Here is an 11,351-nt window from a genome sequence, read left to right as displayed (position 1 = left end):
TTGACATGAATATGTATATGTTCACATGGAAAATGCAATTTAGCTTGCGAGAAATTCATAGAAAAACAGTTCAAAGGATGGAAGAATTTATGCGCGTCAAACCAAGCCTCTAGGATCGAGTGAATTCAAATCCTATAAGAAATTTCTGTATATAACCTTTTGGAATAAAGGATCGAGTTCATACAAAACTATTGAAATTACCTAGTGGAAAGTTTTTGTTGTCTCTCTTCCTATGCTTCATTCAAGCATCTATTCTTATATTTTTTTTTCTAAGTTTTTCTTTCCATAGAATTCAAGATGTTAGCGTTTTTTCCGTATCATTTTATGAAGTCGTGCACACACGCGCAAATGCAAAAAAAAAAAAACTTTTTTTCACTTCCTGATCTTATCAATTCTCAAACCGCAACGTAAGTTCCTCGCAGCTAACCCGCCAAAACACAATGGCGAAATCATCATCGCCACTCACTATGAACCTCCACCACCGCTCGCCGGAGTACAGTGCCCTCCTCCTTGCCGGTCCGCGCCTCGGCCCTCTAAAGCAAGCCCATGCGCGCCTCATCGTCGCCGGTCACGCGCTCTCCCTGCCCCTCACCACCAAGCTAGCCACCCTCGCGGTCGCGGCCGGCGCCGCCTCCTACGCCCACCTCCTCGCCGCCTCCCACCCCTCGCCGGACTCCTTCCTGTTCTGCACCCTCACGCGTGCCGCTGCGCACCGCGGTCTCCCCGCCGCCGCTCTCACCTTCTACCGCAGCCTCCTCACCGCTGCCCTCCCCTTCTCCAGCTTCGCCTTCACCGCCGTTGCCAAGGCGTGCGCCGATCTGTCTGCGCTCCGCGTCGGCATGGTGATCCACGCTCACGCTGTACTCCTCGGGTTTGGCTCCGATCGATTCGTGCAGACGGCGCTTGTTGCGCTGTACTCGAAGTGTGGCCAACTGGCTGTTGCCCGCAAGCTGTTCGATGCAATTCGTGACAAAAGCGTGGTCGCTTGGAACGCCATGATTTCTGGGTATGAGCAGAACGGGCTTGCTGAGCGGGCAATTGAGGTGTATAAGGAAATGCAGATGGCTGGGGAGGCGCCTGATTCTGCAACATTCGTGGCCACGCTCTCTGCTTGCGCACAAGCTGGTGCTCTGGACTTGGGACGTGAAGTGGAGAGACGCATTGTTTCTGAAAGGATGGACATGAGTGTGTTTCTTGGTGCTGCCCTTGTGAACATGTATGTCAGGTGTGGGCTTGTGAACAAGGCGCGCGAGTGGTTTGACATGCTCCAGGAACGGAATGTGGTTACATGGACTTCCATGATCGCAGGATATGGCATGCACGGACATGGCCATGAGGCGATAGAACTATTCCAGTTGATGAGGCGCGAAGGACCACCACCCAACGATGTCACTTTTGTTGCAGTCTTATCTGCTTGTGCGCATGCTGGATTGGTTAGTGAGGCTCGTGATGCTTTTGCTACAATGAAGAGTGCCTATGGATTGGTCCCTCGTGCTGAGCACTATTGTTCTATGGTTGACATGTATGGAAGGGCAGGACTTCTTGATGATGCCATGCAATTTATTCAGGACTCTATACCTGGAGAGCCAGGACCTGAAGTTTGGACGGCTATGCTTGGTGCATGTAAGATGCACAAGAATTTCAATCTTGGAGTGGAGGTGGCTGAGCGATTGATTGCCCTTGAGCCTGAGAATCCATCTCATTGTGTGCTGCTTTCTAATATATATGCTTTATCTGGTAAAATGAACCATGTTGAGAAGGTGAGGAATACCATGATCAAGAGAAGATTGAAGAAGCAAATAGGATACAGCTTGATTGAGATTGGGGGTGTTGCCCATTTGTTTCGCATGGGTGAGAAGTCTCATCCGCAAACTCGAGATATTTACCAATACTTGGAGGAACTAATCCATAGGATTACTGATGCTGGTTATGTGCCTGAAACTGACTCGGTGCTGCATGAGTTGGAAGAAGAGGAAAGGGAGTTTGCATTAAGATATCATGGTGAAAAACTGGCTGTAGCCTTTGGACTCATGATGAACTCTGGGAGCGCCTCTCCAATCAGGATAATAAAAAACCTGCGGATATGTGGGGATTGCCATCTAGCTATCAAATATATGTCAGCTGTGGAGAATCGGGAGATTATTGTCAGAGATAAGCACCGGTTTCACCATTTCAAAGATGGAAAATGTTCTTGTCAGGAATATTGGTGACAGGGCCTACTTCTGTTGTAAGCTAAAATCTGCAGGTATTCAGACATTAGTTCTCATTCTATTCAATCTCTGATAGGCCTAGTATTTCTCATCTCACCGAGCGTACACGATTCCAGGTAATTGCAATGTCGCAGCTTTGTAACTGAAGCATCAAGGTCTTAGGTTGCAGAACGAGCTCTGATTTTCTTGGGATGGAACAAGCTCTGATTTTTCTTGGGATGCTTCTATTTAAGACTGTAGAGTAAGCTACACTACACACATCCAAGAGCCTACCATTTCTCATGAGGCTTGGGCTTGTGGCAAAGTTATTCTGTCCTCAGTTCTGCAGTAACCGTGCTCCAAAGTCCAAACAGATAGTAAAACCAGTCTAACTAAGTATTCTGAATTTAGTATGATCATCCATTCAGATCAAAGAAGCTGGTTGACCCTGAGCTGTTGCCAATCAATGCAGCATGCGAGCATGCTACATTCCTACTTTCTGAATATCAGTATGTAATGCTTCAGGTTAGTCTTTTCTCATGTCTTTAATCGAATACATGCATGTGCTTCTCATGCAAAAGCCACACCGCTCATTGTGCTGTCAATAATGGATAAGCAACCACGTTTCAATCCTTGTTTCACAAATTGCCCTTGCATTGTATGCATGATACATCACCTTCCTTCTCAATCACCTTATCTTATCATTGTTGGCATCCAATAGTATATATTTGTCCAAACATTATCTGTGGGCTCTTTCACACCCTTTAGATAGAAGGCTAGTAGTATGCTTATATCTTTTAGAATGTTGTGGCTCATCACTCTGCTTTGCTATGCCTTATGCCTGTAGCCGCCCTACCTAGTGCCTAGTATCAATCGGATTTGAGTCATCTCAATGGAGCACCCAATCACCTCAACAATCAACAAGATAACCGTTATCTAAATGCGTTCTAATATGTTCCAAGACATCTATAATAGAATTAGAATAGAAATACATTAAATCTTTTTTCACAATAGGCCATTTTCTTTCGAAGCTACCATGCCATAATGCATGACTTTTGATCAAGTCAACATTACAATCATTAAAGCATTTCACTCACTGCAAAGGAGAAGGGGCTGAACAGTTATAGAATGCCATTTTAGTAGGTGTATGCATCTTTCATTGTCATGGAACATCCATGTGATGCTTCTTAAGCACATATTATGATGAAATGGAAGCATATACTGTTTTGAAATGTGGTCGTTATTTTGTCTTGTCTGCAGGCTGCCGTGGTGCTCCAACGCCGGGTGGCTCTTATTGGCGCTTTGATTCATGTGCAGAGGAAGTTGCGAGCTTCACCGCTGATGCGAGAGAGCGTGGTCGCAGAATGGTCTGATATGCTCGCTGTTCTGTGGCGGGTGGAGGTGGAAACGACGCAGAACATAAATTTCGAGTAATGCATTAGCCTCACACAGTCGCACGGCAGCTCTACGCTCCTGCTGTTCGCCTCGGTGTCGGTCGCGGCCTTTGCTCGCTTAGCTTGATTTGTGACACTAACGCATTTTTCCCCCAACGTGTACTCCCTCCATCCTAAAAAAAAATGCAACTCTCGTTTCCAAAGAAGTCAACTAATTTTAAATTTGATCAAATTTATACAAACTAGTACCAACATTTATGGTAAAAAAATATCAATTATTAATTATGTAATATATGTTTGCACTTAATTTATTTGGAGACGTGAATGTTAGTATTTTTTTATAAATTTGATCAAATGTGGAACTGTTTGATTCCTCAAGAAGTGAGAGTAGTATTTTTTGGATGGAGGAGGTATTTTATTAAGATTGTACACTGTAATGCAATCCCAATATAGAGGATTTAAGCATGGAACTCTCGTTTTCCTTTCGAACTCTCGATTTTGTGCTCACTATTCTTTTCAGAGGTAAAGTTTCATGGTCAAGTCAGAATGTCTCGACTCCCGACGAGTTAGCATTGACATATTTGCGTATATTTGACCCTTTAGAATTTGAAGCACGAGCTGGAACTGGTATCCTTTTTGAAGAAAATCACCGGAGCGGCGGAGCCCATATACCGGAGCGTGGGAGCCCATATATACAGAGAGAGAGGTAGAGAGCCCACGAACAAAATGGCGCTTATCTCACGGGCTCAACAGTGGCCTACTGGCGGCCTCCACTGAAACCGAAGACTAGTCACGCCTTTTAAAAACCCTCGCGCGAGAATGAGCTCGCTGCAAAATGTACCTTCCCGCGAATGCAAGAGTAAATACTGACAGGTGGGCCATACCTTATTTGCCCCCACAGTCCATGAGACAGGCTAGGGTTGAGCAGGTTCCGGAGCCTTTCCCAAAAAAAGGAACTCCACAAGGATAGGACGGATCACATCCGGCGATAGAAACCCCGCCGCCTCTCCGCCGCGCCACGCCCCACACGCTGACTGCGCAGCCCCACCGCGTCCTCATCTCCTCTGCCCCCCACGCGTCAGCGGCAGGCGCCGGCGTGCGTGTCCTCCCTGCGACGAGGTGAGGTGCTGAGCGATTCCGAGGCCCGTCGAATCGAACGGCGAGAGGCCCAACAACCCCACATCTATGAATTCAAGCCGCAGGATGCGCCCCGACCGCGCCTCCGCCGTCAGATGGCGGGTCGCCTCGCGGATCCGGCCGTAGAATATGAATTTGATTTCGAAAGCGAAGAGTGGGAGAGAAAGAAAGGTGAGAAGAGGGGGGAAGAGAGAGAGAGAAGGGGGGGCAGTCGAGAGATGCAGCGAGAGGGAAAATCCACTAATCCCCCCACCCCAGCTCTCTCCAAAATCCGCCATTCCCCTCCGCCGCAAACACGCGCCGAAGCTCGCGGCGAGTGCCGCCGCCCCGCACTCGGCCGCGGGGCCTCCGCCCCCTTCGATCTGGAGCCGGCGACCGCGATCTCGCCGCGGGTCCCCGCGGCCGCTGTGAATTGGGTTTGCGTTGGCGTTACTGGTGGGCGGCGGGGGCGTTTTGATCCAGTAGCTTCCGGGTTGAGTCGATGGCGGGGAGAGAGCAGGGGGGCGGGGGGCCGCCGCAGCGGCCTCCCGTGCCCGCTGCGTCCACCCAGCCGCCGATTAAGAAGCTGGTGAGGCAGCTCGACTTCAACTCGGCGGCGTTGGCGGGGAACCCCGCGATGGCGGCGGCCGCCGCCGCCGTGTCCAGGGCGCTGCAGCCGAGGTCGTTGCCGGTGGGGTTGCAGCAACCCCCGCAGCACGCGAGGGCTGCCGTGCCGATGGGGGTGCCGCAGCAGCTGCACCCGCGGCTGCTGCCGGTGATGCGCCCGCATCAGGTGGTGGGGCATGTGCCGCTGCCGCGCCACGCGGTGCCGGTGGCGGTACCCGTACCGCAGCTTCGCCCGGTGCCGCCGCAGCCAGTGCAGCGGCCCCCGGTCGCCGTTCCCTTGTGAGTGTTCCCGTTCTGAGCTTTTACATGTAGTGTTGGAGTTTCTAAATTTCCGCCTCTCTGTTTCGTACGTGGCTCATTTCTCTCGATGAGTGAGTCCGTTGTCGTCTTGATTCATATAAAGATCATCTCTGATTTTCTGAGCGTCACCACGAGTCCAGTTTCCAAATTTTGACTTGTCATTTCTTGGAAATGAAGATACATATTTGTGTTAGATGATCTTATTTATCTTTAACTAACATTTCTAGCAATTTTTTGGTACATTCTCCCTGTTGATATTTCTAGTTTTCCCCTTCGAAATTTGCATCATACTCCTGCAATGTTCTAATTATGCTTTGGGGCCTTGTACTGTAGGAAGCCAGAGTCACCAAAACCACGGCCAAGACTCTATGAAGGGAAAGATGCCACTCCCACAAAGAAGAAGTGCTGCAACTGCAGGAACTCCAGATGTTTGAAGTTGTAAGTTGGATTCTATTCTTACCTTGAGAAGAATGCAATATTGCGATGGGTGCTTTCTCATGACATGCTGCAAAAGAGGCAAGGGGCTGGAAGTTGTTTGGATAGTCATATATTTATATTTATATGGCTGGGGGAATCTTATTACTGAAGTTTCATCATGATTTCAAAAGGATCTAAAGTTCTCATAGATGGTGCTTAGATACTGTTATAAGCTATGTAACACACTGAAAGATGAATATCACAAACTTCTTGTGTTGTTTTGCTTATTTATTATGTAGGGATGTACATGCATAGATGTAGGTTAGATGAGTAACATTAATTATAATTTATAATACAAATAATTTGGGAAATATTGTCATCATCCCTTCAGTCCTTCATATCACCTCCAAATGCCTAATTTTCGATTCTCTGCAGACAGGCAAACCTATACCAGTGTGGCATTGTTTTGACCTTCATATTTAAAGTCAGCCCTTCTTTTTTGAAATATGAAGAATATACCTCTGTTTTGATACCTTTTTCAGCGCATCTTGTGTGTAATGATGCTATCCATCTGAAATCTTTTAATGGTTTCTTACAGGTACTGTGAATGCTTTGCTTCTGGTGCTCACTGTGATGGATGCAACTGCACCAACTGTTTTAACAATTCTGAGAATGAAGCTGCCAGGCGTGAAGCTATTGATGCTACATTGGAGCGTAATCCAGATGCATTCCGGCCTAAGATTGGGAGCAGCCCACATGCGAATAGGAATAATGTATGTTCTGTGGTACAAATATTGTTCGCATAGTTACTTTCTTAGGGACCATAATTGCTATTTGTTATTCCTTTGAGTTTCAATTACTTATAGCAGTGTCCATGCTCATTTTAGAGATCATATTTTGTTATAATTAAAAGGAGTTGAACTGAAACACCATCCTAGCTGGTGGAGAAAAATAGAAAATTACATGTATAGAATATAGATTAGTCTATACCAGAAGTTTGCTGAGAGAACTTGACAACTGATAATTTTTCATTTTACAGAACTTCATGCCTGCAATTTATTCGCTCTGTACAATTACTCAGAAACATAATACCTCTTGGGAAATGTATATCAGTGTAGTTATATTTGTGTGTGGCATTTTTTGAAAGTTCAAATTGTAGCCACTATGAATTTGAATCTTCAAAGTCAAAATCAACATACAGATATTCTATATTTGGCAGTTCGAGATAGAAACTTGCCATTGTTGAGCCTCAATCAAGCCCTTGTTTCTTTATTAAACTATCACATTATTGATTGGTTTCCTGTCATAAATATATCCCAACAAAGTAGGAAAAAGACAAAGTTGATGAAAGTCCAATATCTAGTCTTCTATGCAAAATGTTTGTCACCTCTGCCCCAGCAAAGAAGTGCATGTTTTGTTTCTTCCACTTGTAATATGAAGCACTACCTCTGGCCAAAAAAATATGCTGTTCTATAATACATGCAGTCAATTTTTTTTCATAAATTTGTCCATTTCTACATAAAGTCTTGTTTCATGCATATTTTTCTTGTTATAGTCATAGGTAACGATAAAAAGTGAGGACTAAAGTCATTTTGGTAATCAAATATGTTATTCCACTGACCTTAGACTCTAATCCTATTCATAATTTCATATGCTTACTTATCCAATACAAATACAGACCTCCTTTTCATTATTGCATTTTTATATTAATTGTGCTGCCATGACATGCGTCATTAATTTTAGTCCATGAAATTATCAGGAGGTGTCTAGTGATCTCCCTTTAATAGGGAAGCATAATAAAGGGTGCCACTGCAAGAAGTCAGGATGCCTGAAGAAGTACTGCGAGTGCTTCCAAGCTAATATACTATGCTCCGAAAATTGCAAGTGTATGGATTGCAAGAATTTTGAAGCGAGTGACGAAAGAAGAGCTCTTTTCCAAGGGGATCACAAAAATTCCATTAACATGCAGCAAGTGACAAATGCAGCAGTAAATGGTGCTATTGGAGCTACAGGATTTCCTTCTCCTTCCACATCAAGGAAGAGGAAGCACATTGATCCTTCACTTGACCATTCAAATAAGGAACATGTGGCGCAAAGGAATAGTCACCTGCCTCAGGTAATGGCCATATCTAAGACTTCAGCACACATTGTTTTTTCCTCATTTCTCTATCTTGGCATAGCTTTGTCTTCTTGAGTTATTGACTCCAGAAGCAAGCTGAAGCGCTTTATTATGTCACTAGGAGTGAAGTTTATAATGTGTTGTTTGTACCATGAACTGAGGTTATGAATAGTGTTTCTTAATACTAATCATCAACATATGTTTGCACAGAACTTTTCCTTTTTACATGATAAAGCAGCGTGACACTGTTTAGCTCCTTATATTCTCCTAGAAGATAAATGCAACTTATGAAACTACAATTTTTTTTGTTATTTTTTTGGGAGAACTCCGAATTATTCTAGAACAGGATTACAAATTATAATTGAATTTTAGAGGGGAGATAAGATAGAGCTACCCATAGTGGCAGTTATTATGAGACTCCGGTGAAACTATGCTTCATTCTTTAATCAATCTATTTATCAGAAGAATGCAGTACCCGATGGTTCAATTCCAATAAGCCAGTCTGCGCATCCTCCCACTCTGGGGCCCTTTAAAGTTAGCTACAGGTAACTAACTATCAGCTATACAACATTTTCATAGAATGTATACAGTATCCATTTTCCATTGATGGGTTTATGGCATCCAACTTCAGGCCCCTTTTAGCAGACATTGTCCAAACAGAGGACATAAAGGACCTTTGTAAGCTTCTGGTGGTGGTGTCAGGAGAGGCTGCAAAAGCATATGCTGGTATTTCTCGTCATTTTGCTGGTTTTACCTTTTGCAATTTTTTCACTTCGCATGGCCAAAATACCCAGGTGACCCTACTTGCATGCATGTGTTATCTTGGTGATATTCAGTGAAGCAACCCACAGATCAGGACCTCTTTACTCCAATACTAACTCTTCACACAGTAGGGGATGCCCCTACTGTATTTCCCTAAAAAAATACTAACTCTTCACGGTTATGGTTCAGAAGTAGGATTCTATCTATTTTTTTTTGTCCTGTTACACCATTTCTTGAGCCTGGAATTTGGATGCTGATGAAGTGCTTTATCGAAGTTTCTTTTGGAACAACCAGAGGATAAGATATAGGGGATACAAATGCTAATGCTTCTTCTCTCAGAAAAAATGTGCAAGATGCTTATTGAGTTATTAGGGCTTTGCTTGGATGCAGCTATTAAGTTACATATTATGGTAATGAATACCACTTTTTTCCTGTTGAAACTGCATGATAGCTGGCAAGTAGTGATTGTTGTAATGACACTTCATATTTCTCAGATCATACGTGTGTTTTACCGCGTGTTTACATTTTTGTCCTTCAATGTGCTAATTTTTTTACAAGTATGGCCACATTATATGTTGCATTAGTTCATTCCCCCCTGAGAACCTGCAAGCATGCACTCCTTTGACAACATAAAGAGTGATTTACATAGTCCACAAAATATGCATTATCTTGATGGTTATGTGCTGCTTATTATGAAATTAAAAAAAAACAGGCAGGAAGACACAGGAAGAGAGGGTTCCAGAGAAAGAAGATGAAAGGGGGGGACAGAAGGAAGATGAAAAGGCAGGTTCCCTAGGATCGACAAACCATGATAGAGAAGGAAATAATCAAGATCCAGATCACAAAGCATCAATTGATGACCATTCAAGCAGGGGAACTCATACGGGCAAAGCTGTTTTAGAAGAATCCAGACCTAACTGCACTGATGATCACAAGTCCAATAGGCCTATGTCTCCTGGAACACTAGCACTGATGTGTGATGAACAAGATACAATGTTTACGACTTCTCAAAATGCTATTGCTCAGCAGACAGTAGCTGTCAACCAGAACCAATCTGAACTGTATGCAGAACAAGAAAGGGTTGTGCTGACAGAATTCCGTGATTGTCTCCGTAAGCTTGTGACATTTGGAAGAATGAAAGGTACACCAAAAGTTCCTTTTCACCATGCTAATTGCTAACACAAAATCCCTACACGCGTTAATGCTTCGTCGTGATATCTGTTACTTCAAGTCATAGTGATATCTGTCAGTATTGATCAATCTGGATCCAGCTGACTGAATGGGTTTACATGGTCTTGTGTTGTCTGATTTGAATTTGGTGACTTGCTATGTCATTTACACACTCTGCTTTACAAGTGCTTTCTTCTGCAGTGTTTGAGATTGAGGACCCATTAGTAAACCTAGGCAGGCTAGAGTGTATATTGTGTCAGATATTTTTTTTTTCTATTTTCTCTAGTCACATTTTCTATTTGCTCTGTAAGACTAGGATGAGTTTAATCCTGATTTTTCTCCCCTGCAGAGGAAAGGTACTCCATGGCGATCAAATCTGAAACATCTGGCCACCCTGGACAGGTAAATGGTGTTTCTCGAGTACCGTATCCAAAAGTAGATGCACCTGCTGTTGTAAAAACATCTCTACAGGGTTCCAGCAGTCATCCTGTTGCTGGAAAACCTGTTACTGGGCATTTGGACAAAAATTGAAGCCTGAGAACACATAGGTGTCCCAGGTTTGTATTTGGGGTGCAGCAATGATCAAGAGCATCATATGTCTGCACCCTCTTAACAGGTTGATTTGATACATGTATCAGTCTTGATCGATAATTTAGAAGCTTAGGGGATTCTGGTTTATTATCATCGGTCAGAATAAGTGTAATGCTGGCATCTGAATAGTTTAGTCATAAATGCTTTTGACATTTTCATCTCTACGTTTTAGTTCCTTCTCTTTTCTATTTCCCTCTTGAAATATCATCAACTGACATACTTATAATCGGCATGAGATAACTACATATAACATCTAGTGTTATTACCACCAAACAATTCTTTGGGGAAAATTCCATTGGTAACACTGGAAAGCGGAACTGGGGATGTGTTGTCAGGTGGTGGTCAGGTGGCATAGAACGGTAGAAAGGCCATATTTGAATTCGAGCCAAACTGTTGTAACAGGTAGGGTTCTCTTTTTTTTTTCTTCCAAAAAAGGTAACACTGTAAAGATGTGCCACTGATTGTTAAGCCACTGGTGTTGTTTTACAATTCCAATGAACTCTATAGCACCAAGGTGCGTACAATGCCACCTTTCATGGCTCCAAAAGAATTTGAGTTGGATCCTGGGTAGCTACAAGTTGCAACTGATTCATAACTGGCGACTTGCATACTTCGAGCTGGAGGAACAATTGCGTGAGACATAATTCATGTGACTTTTTTGGTTAA

General features: G+C 43.9%; 2 protein-coding genes across 2 annotated transcripts; both read left to right on the top strand.

Moving 5' to 3' along the window:
- The first annotated feature begins 404 nt into the window (after window positions 1–404).
- On the top strand, window positions 405–3,908 carry LOC117854921 (pentatricopeptide repeat-containing protein At2g33760). Its single transcript, XM_034737181.2, has 3 exons — window positions 405–2,245; window positions 2,327–2,714; window positions 3,450–3,908. The coding sequence occupies exon 1, from the start codon at window positions 441–443 to the stop codon at window positions 2,208–2,210; it is 1,770 nt and encodes a 589-aa protein (XP_034593072.1). The 5' UTR covers window positions 405–440; the 3' UTR covers window positions 2,211–2,245; window positions 2,327–2,714; window positions 3,450–3,908.
- A 994-nt stretch (window positions 3,909–4,902) lies between these two features.
- On the top strand, window positions 4,903–10,843 carry LOC117857259 (protein tesmin/TSO1-like CXC 5). The gene is given in 9 exon segments (XM_034739844.2): window positions 4,903–5,605; window positions 5,960–6,064; window positions 6,642–6,816; window positions 7,803–8,159; window positions 8,625–8,707; window positions 8,794–8,888; window positions 9,637–10,065; window positions 10,444–10,617; window positions 10,620–10,843. Coding segments are annotated over 9 exon segments (1,845 nt in total). The 5' UTR covers window positions 4,903–5,201; the 3' UTR covers window positions 10,643–10,843.
- The last annotated feature ends 508 nt before the right edge of the window (window positions 10,844–11,351 follow it).

This window comes from Setaria viridis, chromosome 5 (assembly GCF_005286985.2).
Source record: "Setaria viridis chromosome 5, Setaria_viridis_v4.0, whole genome shotgun sequence".
Taxonomy (NCBI): Eukaryota; Viridiplantae; Streptophyta; class Magnoliopsida; order Poales; family Poaceae; genus Setaria; species Setaria viridis.
The sequence above is the reverse complement of the archived record's forward strand: the minus strand, read 5'-3'. Positions and strand labels throughout refer to the sequence as shown.

Excerpts from the sequence above, each read along its gene's own strand:
- LOC117854921 (XM_034737181.2), top strand. The coding sequence starts at position 441 with ATGGCGAAATCATCATCGCCACTCACTATGAACCTCCACCACCGCTCG.